This window comes from Musa acuminata, chromosome BXJ3-9, assembly GCF_036884655.1.
Source record: "Musa acuminata AAA Group cultivar baxijiao chromosome BXJ3-9, Cavendish_Baxijiao_AAA, whole genome shotgun sequence".
Taxonomy (NCBI): domain Eukaryota; kingdom Viridiplantae; phylum Streptophyta; class Magnoliopsida; order Zingiberales; family Musaceae; genus Musa; species Musa acuminata.
Genome location: NC_088357.1, coordinates 103,830 through 121,458, shown reverse-complemented (window position 1 = coordinate 121,458; position 17,629 = coordinate 103,830). Strand labels below are relative to the sequence as shown.

The window sequence follows — 17,629 nt, the reverse complement described above, 5'->3', positions numbered from 1 at the left end:
CGGCATATCATTTGTCGCTGTTTTTACCCGTTTCCCGTCACCGTCTTATGAATGGCCGAGGACGACTGACCCTTTGCGGGGCCACATATGATCCAATCTCACTCCAGGAAAAGTCTCCTTGGATCGTTTCTCTCTCTCTTCTTCCGCGGTCGTGGCACCACTCGCAACGTGCAGTAGAACTCTCGCGAAAAGGATTGCTAATTATTGTTATTAGTAATTATTTTACCGTTTGGTTGGCGGTTTCCGTGGTTTTGAATGCATTTTAATAATTATCTGGTCAGTCAGCCGCGGTCGCCTTTAGCAATCCCCAAACAAATATTAAATCGACGAAACAAAATAGGGAAGTCGCTGCTGCTTCCGCTGCTACTTTTCACCTTTTCTTCGCAGCGATTTTTATAGGTTGCCTCTTCGATCACTTTTCTCATCCATTCGCTCCGCCCGCCTCCCTCCTCCCGTTTTGTGGTGGCTCGAGAGATCAGACCCCAAGAAACCCTAGTAGCTTCGGAGTCGAGAACCCTAGATCATGAAGGGCAAGAAGCAATTGAGGCAGCTCAAGCTCGACGTTACGGTGCAGGAAGCCCCGGTCGACAAGTTCCTGTAAGATCTTTGTTCTGCTATTTCTATTGTTTCAATTGTTGGAGATTATGACGTGGTGTTTCTCACTATTTTTGAGTGGTTTCTCGGTGGTGATTCGTGATTCGACTGCTAGGATTCTTCTTCTTCTTCTTCTTCTTCTTCTTCTTTTTTTTTGTGGGGATTTGCTGATTGTTTTAATTGTGAGGTTCCGCCATTTCTATATTGTGTTTGTTGGTTGAATGTGAGAGAAGTGGGGGTTTTGGGGAATTGCAGGACCGCGAGTGGCACCTTCACAGATGGCGATCTGCGGCTGAATCAGAGAGGGCTCCGGTTGATCTCCGAAGAAACTCAATCTAGTCGGGTAAGCTTGAATTCTAGGTTGTTTTCGTTGCTTATACAAGTTGAGCTTGTGCAAGATACATCTGGATGCATCTCTTCTGGAGAAGAAATATGGTTTCTGTATGAATTCATAAAAGATTCCAAGAGAAAAAAAAGTGTGGTTTTAGTTATTACTTAATATTTTTTTTAAAACTAGGAAACAGGAAGAATGCTGTCTTTAGAAATTTCTTGGACTATTAATAAGATCAGATAGGGCATAAATCAGGCTAATTATAGACGACCGTTGTACTCGGACCTTATTAGCATAGCGGTCCTTGTACTTAAAAAAATTATATTGGGATCCTTAAAGTTTTGAAAATAAAATGAATAATCTCATTTGTCCTAACGTTGTCAGCTGCATTGATGGAAAATACAACACATGACACCACATGCTAAATCAGTGCGAAAGTGATGGACAAAAAAATAATTTCAATATCCTTTTCGTGATTTTATCGACAAAAATATAATTTCAACATCTAACGTGCTGGAAACGGAAAGGATGTTGAAATTATCTTTTTTGTCCATCACTTTCGTATTGATCTAGCATATGATATCACGTGTTATGTTTTCTATCAATGCAACAGACGATATTAGTGCAAATGAGGTTATTTATTTCACTTTTAGAATCCTGAAGTGTAAGAACTATAGAGATCCCAATGCAAATTAGTACAACCCTGAAGTGTACCGGTCTGAATAACAAATGATATGACCCATCGGCATGAGATGACATCCCTTGGTTTTAAAAATTTTAACTGTGAGCAATGATTATACATAATAGCAAACTTATTTGTTTTAATTTTTCAGTAGGAAGTAACATGCATTAAAGACCTACGTTTATGTGACTCAACTAAATCTTTGAGTCACAGTTTCTGTAATCATTCAGGCCAATCAAATCCATCACGCTCAAGCCTATTCATGTCAGATATAATACTGCCCATACTGGTTCGAAGTCTAGGAATGCAAGTAACCATGTTGTATGTTTTGAGAGGAAAACCTCTTATCCTAATGGAACTCCTTCAACTACACTTTGTTTACCTAGTTATTTCTAGCATTTTCTCAAGATTGTCCTTCATTTGGCAAAGAATCAGAAGGATACTAATAGAAAGTATGTCCCTGCATGAAGAAACTTCCAATACATGGCAGTCAAGTTGGGAACTTGATAAAATAGAGGAAGCTTGCTCAAGAAAAATTTGATAGAATGCCATGTTGTGACACATTATTGTCATTAGTATGCAATCATTGTTTATTACTGAGCTATTGGTAAGGATGCGATATAGGTGTTGCATATGCATGGCAAGATTGACATTAAATAGGCTTTACAAGGCAACTTATCCAATTGATACTTTCCAAAATGAAAATGTCATTGTTAATTGTTATCCTTAGATTAACTATATTAAGCTCTGCATAAAAGTCCATCCTTCTTAGATACATCCCAGTTATGTCGAAAGCATGAAATTATAACTCACAAAATTTTCTTATGACTTGTTACAGTTTCAGGTCAAAATAAATTATTTTTTCATGTAAATTACTTTTTATTAAGACAATGAAAAAATATAGAGAAAAATTTACATATAATTTTTATTGATTTGGAGAAAGCCTACGATAGAGTTTATAAAGATTTATTATGGTAGATTTTAGAAAAAAATTTGTGTTCACTAATTGTATTGATGACAATTGATGTTGTCAAGGATATGTATGATGATCACTAATGTTTGAAATATAGAAAATTTTTCTAGCAAGTTTCCTATTAGTATAGGACTATAATCTACAGATCCATATTAAATCTTTTACTTTTTACATTAATAATGGATGAATTTATTAGACATTTACATGATAAACCTCCTTGGCAATGACGTACAAAATGGACGATAGATACCAATCCAAGCATGGACCAATACGCAAACCGCTTCCATTTCGAGCAATATAATCCAATTCAGGGAGAAATATAAAAGAAACTTAAAACAACGATGGGGCCCATCCAATTCAATATTAAAAAAGAAAAATAAATAGCAATTAGGGTTCAAAAACGTGAGCCTCTTCTCGCGAAGTCACTATCGCTATCGCTACAACCAATGTAGTTTGAAGTCGTCATCATTGCAACCAACGTCTTTCAATCGTACAGTACACTCCCATTTTTCTTAATTTCCTTCATTCCTCATCTTTTCTTTCCTTTCTTCTCTCTTCTCCTCTTCTTCCTTCCTCCACCACTTCCACTTCTTCGTTTTCTTTCTCCTCCTCCTCTACTACCTCCCTTTCTTCCTTTTTCTTCCTCCCTCCACTATGCTTTCCTATTCTTCTTCCCTTCTTCGTCTTTGAAACACGAATATATATGTCGACACACTAGTACTGATTAGTACATATCGATCCGATCTACGATCGATATAAGTCCCATCCATGATATGGCAATCCTTGCTCTCTAGTGTATGTTATTCTCTGATAATACTATCTTAGTTGATGAGAGTCGATGGAATTAATTTTAAACTTGAGTTATGGAGATAATCCTTAGAAACTAAAAGTGCCAATCAAGCTAACGATCGATATAGATTCGGTATACAATATGATAGTCCTTGCTCCCTGGTGTACATTATTTTCTGATGATATTATCCTAATTGATGAGACTATAAATGAAATTAATTTTAAACTTGAGTTTTGGAGACAATCCTCAGAAATTAAAGATTTTAGATTAAATAAAAATAAAACCAAATATATGACATGCAATTTTAGTAATACTAGAAATGGAGGATATAGTTAAGTTGAATGGGCCAAAAATTCCACTAAGTTTTAGATATCTTGGATCAATTATTCAATAAAAATAAAAAGATTGAAAAAGATATTATTCATAAAGTAAAGATAGGAAGATTAAAATGATGAGGGATGCTAGAAGTATTTTGTGATCATTGAATAACTTTGAGATTAAAAAAAAAATTACAAGATAATTATTAGACCAATAATGCTTTATGGATTTGAGTGTTGGATGACTAAAAAATAACATATACAAAAAGCTTATGTTGTTGAGATAAGAATGATAAGGTGGACAAGTGGAGTAACTATGAAAGATAGCAAAAACTATATATTAAAATTCGTGAACAATTAGGTATCGCTTCAAAGAAGATAAATTAAGTATTGTTCAAGATGGTATGGACATGCCCTCGAGTAAGTGATGTGAGGAGAGATACATGAAGACCTAAAAAAATTTTAATACAACAACAACAAAGTCATAAATCCCAACTATTTAAGGTCGACTACATGATCTATCACCGTCAATGAGATCTATAAAAAAATCATATATCTAGTTAAGAGTCTTTAAGTCCTTATTTATAGTTTCTATTATCTCTATCTTTCCTCGTCGACTAACATTAATCATTTCACCACTTCTAACAATCACATCTAAGGTCTCATGAGCACATGTCCATACCATCTCAAACACTTCTCTATCATTTTATCCTATATCGAAACCAAGGTATGCAATACCGTACCGTACCGGTGTTTCGAGGTTGGCTCGGTACGATACGATACCGACGTACCGAGCAGTACACCAGGGCTTACTGAGCTATTTCCTTTTACTACAGCAATGTAGCACTACTAGAGTGTATTACTATAGCATTGTAGCATGGTCCATCCGGTAGCGAGTGGTCCACGTACTGGTACATACCGCCCGTACCGGGCGGTACCATTTGAAATTGCATACCATGATTGAAACGACACCAAATTATTCATGAATAAAAATGTCCATATCATCTTAAACGATTCTCTCTCGTTTTATTCTATAACGATACGATAGCTAATTATTCACAAATAAAAATATTCCTTTTCTTTTCTTGTAACTCCATACATTCACCTCAACATTTTGATCTCAACGACACAAACTTTTTATATATACGTTGTTTCTTAGCTACCCAACACTCGAATCCATAAAGTATTATTGATCTAACAACTATCTTATAAAATTATTCTTTTAATTTCAAAAGTATCTCATGATCACACAAGACTGCTAATGCCCCTCATCAATTTAACTATCATGTTTTACTCTATGAATTACATTTTCATCTCTCTATCTTGCTGAATAATTGATCCAAGATACTTAGAGGTCTTATCTAAAAAAACTCCTTTCCCTTCTAACTTAACTATATCCTTCTATTTTTTTCTATTATTACTAAAATTATATCTCATATATTCAGTTTTGGTCTGACTTAATTTAAAACATTTAGTTCTACGGATTACCTCCACAACTCAATATTATAATTAAATCCATCTAGACTATTCATCAAAGAAGATAATATCACTAACAAATAACATACATCAAGAAGGTTTATTTTGTAAATAACTAGTAAATTCATTATCGAAAAGATAAGGACTTAATATGGATCCTTGATGTAATCCTATACTAATAGGAAATTCACTAAACACACTCTATGATTCGCTAACTACATTACCATATATATCCTTAATCAGATCAACATAATTAGTAAATACCAAGGTATACAGTTTCGAATAATATCGCTCATACCGGGCGGTACACACCGATCCGACAGTTGACCTGTACACGGACCGCCTGTTATCGAACGGTGTATATATATAATTTTTCTTTTTTTAAAGCGAAGTCACGTCGCCGAAAAAGGTGATGTCACCCCGTGTGGGAGAAGGATATATATATATATATATATATATATATATATATATATATATATATATATATATATATATATATATATATATATATATATATATATATATATATAATACCGAGCGATATACCGAACGATATACCGCTCGATATATAGTATCGTACCGTACCGAGCGAATGTCGAAACACCGGTACGATACGATATTTCGAACCTTGGTAAATACACCTTTCTTTTTTAAAACTCAATAATAAATCTTCATGGACTCTATCGTAGACTTTCTCTAAATCAATAACAACCATATACAAATCTTTTTTTTCTATACTTTTTCATTAATTGTCTTAATAAGTAAATAACTTCTACTGTTGATTTTTCAAATACAAAACCAAATTAATTTTTGGAGATATTTATTTCAAGTCTTATTCTACTATCGATATATCTTTCTCAAAATTTAATAATATAACTTATGATTTTAATTCCTCTATAATTAGAATAGTTTTGTATGTTACCCTTATTATTGTAAATTGACATTAAAAAACTCTTTCTCTATTCATTAGGTATCTTTCTAAATCTCATGATTTTGTTAAATAAGCTAGTTAACCAAGCTACTTCCTGATCTCCTAAACTTTTCCGAACCTCAATTGGGATGTCAACAAGTCCCACACTCTTAGCTATTTTCATTTTTTTAAGACATCTTTTACTTAATTTCATTATCATTAATAAGTATTATTTGATCTTCATCTTTAATGTATTGAATATTGAGTCCTTATACTTTCATTCTTTGACTTCAGAAATTTGATATATATCCTTTTCTCCACCTTTAGTACCTAATTTATTATAAAAATTATCATAAGCTATATATTTTGTCATACTAATGGCTCTTTTAGCCTCATTCTTATATTCTTTATATCTTTTAAAAATTTTATTTTTACAATTGTATCAATTTTTAAAATATGATCTTTTAGTAATAATTGCTTTCTAAATTTATTCCAGTGATTACAATAGGCGCTCAGGCGAGGCGAGGGCCAAGCGCCTCGCTTCATTTCCGCGCTTCAAAGAGGCACCGCCTGGGCGCTCGCCCGAGCCTAGGCGTCAGGCGCTTCGGGCAAGCGCCTGGGTTAAACTAGATGACCGAACCAGATTATTAGGTCTGGTTGGTCTCCGGTGCTTTAGTTGGTTCAATCGAACCAACTAAATCACCGATATCATGCTCCCTCTTGCGATTTCCCTGACTTCCCCAACCATAATACTCGCGATTTTGCCGTCGAGATTTCTTCTCTGCTGTCGCTGCTCTCTGCTCGCCGCTGCCACAATCGCTGCTCGTTGCTACTGTCGTTGTTCCCGCTGTCGCTCACCGTTCCCGCTGCCGCTCACAGCTCCCGCTATCGCTCGTCGCTCCCGCTGCTGCCGCCGCTCACCGTTCTTGCTCCAACTACGACTATCACCGCCTCAGCAACCACGGTCTTCTCACTATACTGTTAACAGTATATTAACAGTATATTGCTAACTGTATACTAATAATAGTATTTTTATTTATGTGGGATGAGCAGGAGGCCGCTCCTCCGGCCGGACTGAATCACCACCGAAGGCTATCAGGGTTGACGTCTCGTCACAACAACCGCAACAGATCAACCGCATGCGGGACCCACAATTCACCCACTCGAACGCGAGAGGGGGTTACCGTGGTGGATACCGTACGTTGACTTCAGTGGACTGGGCCGGGGCCGGTAAATGCACGTGTGAGGGTGGGATGAGTCAGCAAGGGCAGGTGGCCATCTAGGAAATGGGTATTTTGTTGAAAACTTCGACACTGCCCTTCTTATGAGTAATAGATTAGTCCTAATAGTTATGTGTATTACTAAGTTGTGTTATTTTCGTCAATTGGAACCTAAGTCAATCTTTCATTGGTTCTTTTATTGTTCCTTCGCGTGTTTCACAGTAGAGCAGAAACTTGGTATGCATTTTATATATTTTTCTACTTAACATGAGGGCGAATAGATTAACGAGGGCATCTAGACGGGGAAGATTCTGATTTGCTTTTTGAAACTATCATTATCACTGCTCTATAATGGTCGTGGAGGATTAGAAATGAACTTATTCGTAAGTATAAATTTACTCCCATGAATGATATATTTTATGAATAGTTGTATTGGTCTTGACTTATGGCATGATCAATCCCTTAGATGATACTGAGCATGGGCAAATCCAAAGGCCAGTGTCTTGGAATAGGGCTCAATTGGGATAAATAAAACATAATTATGATAGTCTTGTTATGGATAATGATAATATAAGTGTATGATTGATTTTAAGAAATAATACTAATGCAGGTTTGTTGAAAAGAGGGGTATCCTTTGCTGTGAGATGATAGTTGTTAAAGATAATTTATAGATCGGATATATAATTTGTAGATCACTGTTTAGGACAGTGATTCTTATGGAGTTTATGGAGTTGGATTCGGAGATATTAGTGCATATTCTATGCAAGATTATTCTTACTTCTTGGGCAATACGAAACTTAGTTGGAGTATATATATATATATATATATATATATATATTAGGGAGCGAGACTGTTAATCGGTTAATTACATATGTTGATCATTTTATTTTAGAGGGGAGTGGTTCTCTCGATTGGTTATTTTTTATATTCTTATATACATAGCTCTTCTCGTAATTTTATAGTTTAACTAATCTTATTTTTTCAAAAAAAAAAATATAAATATATATTTTAAATTATTATATAACATATCAAATGATTTTTAGTATATTTTGATTTTATTTGACTCATTTATATTATTTTTATGTAGATTTTATAATATTTTATTTGGTAATCAAAATATTATAATAGGTCAAGAATATTGTAACAAATTATTTGAGTGATAATTAAAATATTTTTTAAATTAAAGATACTGTTTGAAAAATAAAATAAAAATATTAAAAAATACTCAAAATATATATATTTTTATAAAAAAATCATCAATATTTTTCTAGAAAAATCGCCTTACCAGACCGCACATGCGAAATCACGATGTATCATTTCTGCAATCAACAACCGTCTAACCCATAGCAAGCAGCACATATGACACATTGTTTATGTGTAGGACCGCACATGTGAAACCACCATGGACCATTTCTGCAATCATCAACCGTCGATCTGGTAATTCACAGATCAGCACCGTCTGATTTTATGGATTATTCGGTAAATCTAATTAAAGCCGTGGGCGAAAGGTACGCTTCGCGTGAAGAAATTGCGGCATTATTAAAGCCGGACTTGAAGGGCAGGTCTTCAATCGGGTTGAATGGGTGGTGGGGCTGGCACTTGAGATACGCACTTCCACCCCCTTATTTATCTCCCTTGCCACCCCCAAACCAAATCTAAAGCGCGGGCGAGGCAAGGAGCGAACGCAAGCGGAAGAATAAGGAGAGTGAGTGAGCGAGAGAGACGAGATGTCGTGGCAAACGTACGTCGATGAACACCTGATGTGCGAGATTGAGGGCCACCACCTCACAGCGGCAGCGATCGTCGGCCAGGACGGCAGCGTCTGGGCGCAGAGCGCGTCCTTCCCTCAGGTTTATATCCATCCCGATCGGATTATAGAGGCATTTGATGATTTGATGAGCTGGGTAGGTTTGCGGACCAGATCGGTGTATGCGTGTGTGCAGGATCTTGCATGGATTTAGTTGTTGATGAATTGGCATCCGATGGTTTTGATATTCTGAAGGTGATTTTGATCAGATGTACTGTTCTTTGACTTGATCTCATTGGATCCGAATATTATGGAGGAATTCGAGAATGCAGTAATAGTAATACTCTTTATATTGGGATGCCTATGAAGTGTTGGGTTGTTCACGAATTCTGAGAATACGATGTGAAGTATATGCACTTGAACTGTTGCTTATCACTTGATTCTAGTATTCAGTTTTTGCGTCTCTCTCTGAAATATTTGATGATCTTATCCGTTGAACATGCTTGCCTCAACTAGTGCAGCATGCCGACGACTTGTTGGAATGAAGTAAGCTTTATAATGCACAATATGATCCATACATTTGTGTATGATTAGGTACAGTGAAACCTAACATGTCGTGAGATTAGTACTGTTAAAAAGTTAATTTGGATGGGAGTTTCTCCCAGACTCCCAAGTTACTCGCCATAGATTTCTTCAAAGTTTTGAATGACAATATTTTTAAGGAATATCATCTTTCATGATTATGAAAAGTCTGATTTTTTTTTAATATCTGAAGTTTTTCTATATGTGAGGTCTTTATTGATTTTATTGGTTCTGCATACAATGCTGTCAGTCTAATCTAGTTTCATCTTGATACTTATGATCCCAATTAATGAATGTAATATTGTTCTAACTTATTACTCGATGGTAATGCATTTGTAAACTATTAGTTGCTTAATTGAGATAGTTTGTGATGGTAAAAAGGTTAACATCCATGCTTATGTATTATATAGCAATGCTATTTTCTACTATTTTATTAGTGATGCCTTTTCTTATTTTTTTCATTTGGTTCTCCATCCACAGCTAACGTTTATGCACAACATTCCATCTTTGCCTGGTAGCATGCATGTTATCGCTTGAAATGTTCTCCTTTCCACAGTCTTTCTTCCATTCTCTAAAGTGATGTTTCTACGTTTTTTTTTGGCATTTTTCAGGTTAAGCCTGAGGAGATGACCAATATAATAAATGATTTCAATGAACCTGGAACGCTTGCCCCCATTGGCTTATTTCTTGGATCAACGAAGTACATGGTCATTCAGGGAGAACCTGGAGCTGTTATCCGTGGAAAGAAGGTTATTTCATTGTTCTTTCTCAATATGTTATTATATTATAGTTTGTCTTAAAATGTTACTAGCTTCTTCTTAGGACATGGATGATGATATTTACTAAAAATTTATTATATACAGTGGACTCTTTGTCTGAACTGAATTTGTGTATGCCCTTTGGTGGTTTATATGTCAAACGTAGATAGTCTTCTTCATATTGACAAGTGCTTCGATTAATTAAAAAGATGAGATGCCAATTTCTACAAGTAAAACAGATCACTCATGTTATAGTTTATGCATGAGGTTTTTTGGGCATTGTCAACATGAAGCCTTATGGACTTTTGTATGGTTGGCAGTGGCAATAATATCTTAAGATGGCCAAGTTTCGGTTTTCTTTACTTTAGTTGCTTTCTCTGATGGCTCACGTCCTCATTGTTGAGCATTAAAGAAGTCTTGGATTGAGAAATCTGTGTTTGTGCGCTTTTCACCAGCCATACGCCTGTGTCTATTACTTGAATTTTGATTATTGATTAGAAAGAGATCAAATTGTAAAGATATTGCATACAGAACTGAGCAGTTAAAAGTTTCTAAAAAAGAATTGCTTGTTCTTACTTTTACTTACCAAAAAAAAAAAAGAATTGCTTGTTCTTCCATATGCAAAACACTGGGAGTAGAAAAAGTTTTTAGTCATTGAATTAGTATTGTCGGGCTTGCTTTGTTTTTGCAAGGTAAGAAAAATCTTTGTGGATGCATTTTGTAGATATCAATTCTTGTTTCCTAGGACTCCTCAATCTCAAAAGATTGCAAAGCTTGCTTATCTGCCGTTCTCATTGGCAACATTGTTTATGCTGTTGTCATAGTTTATCGCTTAACAGAGGCTTAGTTCTACTTTGTAGTTTTTACCTTTGCCATCGTCTGTTGTTGTTTTAACAAGCTCTCAGGTTCATATTTCTTACATTGAGGTTCTAATTTCTAAAGCAATTTTGTTCCCCATGGTAGGGATCTGGAGGCATCACAGTGAAGAAGACTAACCAAGCATTGATCTTTGGCATCTATGATGAGCCAATGACTCCAGGGCAGTGCAACATGGTTGTGGAGAGGTTGGGTGATTACCTCATTGATCAAGGCCTGTAGTCCATCGATCTGCCCTCATTTTTCCTTACAAATGGAAATGTAAAATTTTCTTTATTTCAACTGATCTGGGAGTGACCATTGGGCAATAATTTGGTGAACAGAAAGAAATATCATAGTCTTCTCCATAGTTGTCGATTTTTCTATCCCCTTCTTTTCCCTTCTGTTTTAAATTAGCTCTATCAATGAAAAGGGTTCTGTCAATGTTTCCTCTCTTTGATAGTCTCAACCTTGGGTTTCTCTTTTTGGGATAAACACCATCGGAGTGGAAGCTTCTCCTCCTCCTAAAGATCCTCATATATTTTGTCGATGCTTCTTGACATATTATTCTAAAAAAGATAAATTCCTCGATGATAGACCTAATCTTTTCTGTAGTGATATTGTATTTTCTCTATTTATGGGGAATATACTATCAACTAATTATCATCCAATATATATCCATCATATGGAGTTCACCTTCCACTCGTTTGCTCGTGTAAATAAGATTTTAAAGCAGATCCAAGACAGGCATTTTGGGGTTATCTAACCTTTGTTGCTATATAGACAAAAGGTCAAGAGAGATCGTTAGGGACGATTAGAGATTATCTCATTTAGAATATTTCATGAAATATTCTATCCCCTTTATGACTAGATATAAAAACTCATCTTTAATATGGTGAGAGGGGGTTTACTTCTTTTCACTACTCATATTCACACTCTTAAACTTTAGGTTACTAACTTACGTTAGAGGAATTATGTCAAAAAATTTATTTTAACCATAATCTTCGTATATATGACATCTCAAGAGCTCAATATTTTCATCTTAAAATGTATCTTGAATAACCCTATGTGTATGAGTTTAGATTATGATGGACTAATTAAGATATTAATGATATATTTTTATAATATTTTTGATATCAAAGGAAGAGTTTGATGTTGCAGAAACGCTCACCAACCAACTCTTTCAATAAGATATTCCTTTAATATTTTTAATTTGATTATACCAAAACAAATTCTTCAAAAATATCTATGAATAGAAATTTCGGAGAGCGGAGGAAACATTGATCCTCCATTTTGGGTTAGAAGGTTTCTCGGAAGACCACCACAATAGGCTACAACGAAGCTTTAACTATCAAGAAAGGATTACTAATGGAATCTAAAAAGGGACACCACAACATCCTACTTGTCGTCATTGTACGGAACCAACGTCTCAAACTAAAGCGTTATCATTATGCTTCTCTGGACAACACATGATCGAGACCTCAGTAATCACCCGAGTAGATCGCCTCAAGCAATCTGTTGCTCTAAGCAAGGCCTGGCCCCGCGACCGACGGCAACGTTTCCTCTTCTTCGTTGATCTGCCCCGGCGATTGCCCTTCCTCTTTGTTGCTGCCCGGCAAGAGCGATTCCTTTTCCTCGCTGATCTACCCGGTGGCTCCTCTCCCTATTCGCTCGGACGACAAGTCGCACGATCGCTCTCCTCTCCCTGTCGCAGAACGTCAGCACAGATCTGCAATATTCTTCCTTCCAGATCTGTGCATCATCGCTACCATCACCGATCTGCAAGTTCTCCCCAGCGACTCATCACTGCCACTCCCCTCACTGCCATCGTGACAAGAAAAGCTTTCTTCAGATCTGTGAGTTCCAGATCTGTGCATCACCGAATCTTCTTCCTGCCAAGATCAACAGTGCCTCCCTCACCGCTTTCCTGTTGCCTTACAACCGCTCCTAGCCCTCCGGCACCCTCCTCTTCTTCCAACGGCGGTGCTAAACTTGCCGCCGACGTCTTCCAGCGAAACCCAGGATCAACTCCGGAATTCCTGACGGCCGCTACTCTTACTGCCGCCCCCTTCTCCCGTAGTCTCGCTGCTAAACTACTGTTCGCTTCGCAGCCGTATCCAAATTCATCGCCTCCAGTCGAAATTGTTTTTATTTAATTAGATAATATATTATAAATCTAATTAGATCCTAGTTACTAAGAAAGATAATTAAATATTCAAATGACGCCTACGTTCGGGTTGATGGTTTCCAGTAGTGGCTCCTACCATGGACCCGCCCACTTCTCCAATAATCAACCGGGTTCGGCCTGCGTGGAAATAAAGGCAGTATAAGTATAATTTACTCAAGAAGCACAGCGGAAGGTTAAGCCTGGCATTTGTGAACTTGAAACCGTGCGATGGCGGTTTCTCAGAAGTGGGTCCCACTTGAACTCGTCCTCAATCTCCAATGGTGAACTGGGTAGTTTGTGTGTCGTTAATTGCTTAGTATTGGTAGCATTTGCTCAAGAAATATAGTGAGTAGATGGTTAAGCTGGGCATCGGCGACGAAGATTTAAATCGCCGCTGCTTTGTCTTGTTTTATGCTATTTTTGAACCTAGAAGCCGTTGGGGAAATCTTCTAGCATCGTCTTTTCTTTCTTCTCCTCCCCTCCACCAAATAAACGATCGCGCTTCTTCTCCTTTGATCCGAACTCGTACTAGAAGGGGGGAAGAGGACAGAAATGCTGAAGAGCCGCCGAGGGAAATCGGCGGCGAGGAAGCCGCTCGGAGACATATCCAACGGCCGCAACCCCCTCCGGTCGCACAAGAAGGGCAACCCCAAGGACGGGAACGAAGGCGCCTTCGATCGCCTCCTCCTCGTGCGATCCGACCTCTCCGATCTCATCGGCCAGGTATGTTGATTGGAAACCCTAGGCGTGCGTCCTCTACGCAAACAAATAAGAAGCTCTAGTTGTTGTTTCTGTTGGTACTCCATGTTTGTGGAGATGCCATATTCTTGGTGGCGTCTATGGGTGAAGTTTTGTATGCTTTTCTTTCGTTTTCGAGAAATCTTAGTTACGAACAATGCTTTTCATATTGAAGATAAGAATCATAGCATGTTCGAACATGTCAAGTTATCTGAATGGTATCGAAAGTAGATAAGAATTTAAGTTGGATGGATGAAGAATATAAAATCACAAAATAAAATGACATAAATTGGTCTTTCTAAATAACTGTGAACCAGGTGTGACACAATTAAGAAATAATCACCTCAGATAATTGTTCCCTTGTTGTTATTTACCGATGCAGAATACCGTGAATCTTAATTTGACAGATAGAAGATGCATACAGATGTATTGCTGCATGTGACAAAGATGAAAGTAGCATGACGATCACCAATAACCTTTATTGAAGTACATTTTTAAAAAATAAAAAAAGATTACTCTGTCCTCATACTTCTCGAGCAACAAATGAGTAGCCTTTCCCATTTTTTGCAAGAAAGTGACAGAGTGAATCTAAATCTATCAATAGTGTTTTTCAACCCTCCAAATGTCTCGCTTATTGGGAGAATTACCAAGAATGCTTATGTAGAATAAATATAATTGTTAGATTATTGTTGCAATATAAGAGTATTAATTTTAACTTATTAATATTTAACTCCAAAAGCCACTTAATCATCATTTAGTAATTCTTATGTGTTGTTAGCCATATATGTTGGAGGCTTGTGTATGATGGATCACTTGCTCTAGAAGTCATATATTTATGGGGGTTTAAGAGTTTGGCACTTGGGCCCCTATAATGAATTTTTTGACATATCCCTGCTTGCGCACCGATCCGTTTTTAGGGGCTAGCCCAAGATCTAATCCCCTCAGCCAAGTGTTAGTGTTGACAGAATGGTGCAAGCTGGCATGTTACTTGCATGACACTGAGCTACAAAAATTCAGGTGACCACCACTTTCGTGACACTAAGTGACAAAGATCAGGGAAATAAGCTGAAATAAAATCCATGTGGCACTGGTTTCTGGTTTCAATGAAAATCTCCTGATCTGATCCATAATTCCAACACATGGTTGATCTGGATCAATCCTGATCTTAAATGTTACAACCAATTAAGCATATAACATGCGCTTGAAGCACATAATGATTAAGCAAAAAACATGCACTAGAAGCACAATCATGTGAAGTGTTTCTTGTGCTAAAATTACTAATTAGTAATTCTTTGTGCTTGAATCACAATTAAGAAATTTATTTTGTGTGTCTGAACTCTAGTGCAATGGTAGACGGTGTTTGTTAGTAGGTTTGCTTAGTTCTGAATGCTACCTTATTCTGTATCACTGTATTTGAATGTAGAAACACTTTAGAGGTGATAAAAAAGTGTCAGATATATAAGTGCAAACTGTCTTTCAATCTGGGGAGTGCATGTGTTTTTCTGTTTGATCTTTTTGTCATTTGAATAGGCTGATTCCTTTATGCTCTGGGTTTCAATTTTTTTTGAAGGCAACACTAAAGTTGTCTTTTCTAAGAAAATTATTATGTGATATGTGACTTTTTGTAGTTCTTTTGCAGATCGATGAATTAGTTGCTCAAGCCATCAAGAAGAGAACAATAAGCAAGAAAGTAAACCAAGATCTTGATTCCTTCATGAAATTCTTATCTGAAATGCATTTGTCTTTGAAGGTTTGAACTACCTTAGGTTATTAACTTGTCTAGAAAATATTTTTGATCTTGAGTTTAATACCTTGTCTCATTGGTTATTACTGAGAATTTCTATATTTGACATCGTTGGCCTAAATAATTAGTTTATGTTATAGGATTAGAAAAAAAGAAGAGCCTTTTCTTCATATTGTAGTACATTGTTTCTTTTGTCTTATGCAGCCATGGTTCTCAAGACTACAACAATCACTTGACACAGCATCAACAACTCCTGAAAAACAGTTAAGTGAATCATCAGCTATTAATTTTGTTTCTGGTGCTATCGGAGACAGAGATGCTGTTGCAAGCAACAGAAATGAACCTGAGCTCGAACTGATGGTTTCGCCTTCACCTCTAGTCTCCTGGCGTGCTGGCACCTGTACTGTTGATTGTGGAAGACAACTATTTCTGCTAACTCCATTACCCAAAAACAAAGCAATTCTATCTGAACACCCAGGAGCATCCAAATCTGTGAAAGGATTATTCACGGATAAAGAGCAATCCATCTGTCATCAGTTACCTCCATCATCACGTAGTCCTAATACTGCTTCTGGTGATCTAGTTGGAAAAGCAGAAGAAAAACAGGCATCAACTAATGTCTCAACGACTTTTTCATTTGAGAAAATTAGTGGAACATTGGAAAGTGGATATCTTTCTCCTTTGAGTTTTTCAAATCGCAAGAACAAGAAAAACAATATGCACCTTTTAACTCCTTGCTTACCAAAGAACTCTGGTTTGCTTGATCCAATCTTTGAGCCTTGTCAGCAGGATGGTGGAGAGATTTCCGAGATAGCTGAGGACAACAATGATGCTAAAGTCTGTATTTTACCTACTGATGAAGTTTCCGATTGTTTGTCTACCAAGTATCAAGAGCTATTTGGCTTGCAGCCTGCTTCTAGATTTGTGAGCCGAAGGAAGGAAGTTGATGAAACTCTTAGTTGGTTCTTATCCCCCCCAAAGACTTGTATTCTGCTGGAACCATCTGATGAAAAGCCACTTCCAACACCCGCTAACAATAGGCTCTCATTTGCCACTCCTATCTGGAAGGATTTGGAGAGCATCCAAAAAGTTAAGCCTGCAGGAGAAGCCACACTCAAGAGAGAGCTTTGGACTAGATTCGAGGCTGTGTCCTCGAGTCAGCTACATTTTGATGTCTCTGTCTTCCGGAGGACAGTAAGGAAAGGGTTTCTCGACATGCTTGAGGAGGTTTCTGGTAAAACCACTGATTCAAATTCCATAGCTAGATAGCAGTGGGTCAGAGCTAGCTGGTATAATGTGCTTTCCTGTTGGTTCTTGAGGATTTTTGCCGATTTTGATTTTGCTCTGCATCCCATTAAATTAGATTACCAGAGAACTGTCTGGTTGCATTGTCAGATGGAATTGTCAATGTCGGATACAACTGATCAGAAGTCGGGACATGCTTCTCATGTTATTGTATTCAGAAATTTATGTTAGAATTAGCTGCTGGCTGGTTGATATTCTCTTGCTACAAGCCCCTGAAGGCATGATCGTATCCGATTGTACTCTTTTCTAGTATAGAAGGTGGAACTCGTTGTTGGATTCTGTTGTTGAGTTAATGCAGAGATACTGGCGATTCATATGCAAGGGATCTAGAACCAATGTTACGCTCGGGGTTCACATTTTTCTCAGGTGTTATATGCATCACTTCTTTTCTTTCAGTTTCTCTCCATAGGTATCCTTGCGGAAGTAGGTTCTGTTACATT

At 37.0% G+C, this 17,629-nt stretch overlaps 2 protein-coding genes across 4 annotated transcripts; both read left to right on the top strand.

Moving 5' to 3' along the window:
- The first annotated feature begins 1 nt into the window (after position 1).
- On the top strand, positions 2–11,690 carry LOC135649475 (profilin-like). 2 transcript variants are annotated; one of them, XM_065167860.1, is made up of 4 exons: positions 2–597; positions 850–937; positions 10,234–10,371; positions 11,344–11,690. In XM_065167860.1, the coding sequence occupies exons 1-4, from the start codon at positions 524–526 to the stop codon at positions 11,476–11,478; spliced, it is 435 nt and encodes a 144-aa protein (XP_065023932.1). In that variant the 5' UTR covers positions 2–523; the 3' UTR covers positions 11,479–11,690. The 2 variants fall into 2 exon arrangements, with proteins under 2 accessions (XP_065023932.1, XP_065023933.1); XM_065167861.1 differs by lacking the exons at positions 2–597; positions 850–937 and adding an exon at positions 8,936–9,143.
- Positions 11,691–12,629: 939 nt separating this feature from the next.
- Positions 12,630–17,510, top strand: LOC135649632 (uncharacterized). Of its 2 annotated transcripts, none has more exons than XM_065168197.1 (3): positions 12,630–14,125; positions 15,780–15,830; positions 16,089–17,510. In XM_065168197.1, the coding sequence occupies exons 1-3, from the start codon at positions 13,955–13,957 to the stop codon at positions 17,151–17,153; spliced, it is 1,287 nt and encodes a 428-aa protein (XP_065024269.1). In that variant the 5' UTR covers positions 12,630–13,954; the 3' UTR covers positions 17,154–17,510. The 2 variants fall into 2 exon arrangements, with proteins under 2 accessions (XP_065024269.1, XP_065024268.1); XM_065168196.1 differs by having other exon boundaries at positions 12,631–14,125; positions 15,780–15,890.
- Positions 17,511–17,629: the final 119 nt, after the last annotated feature.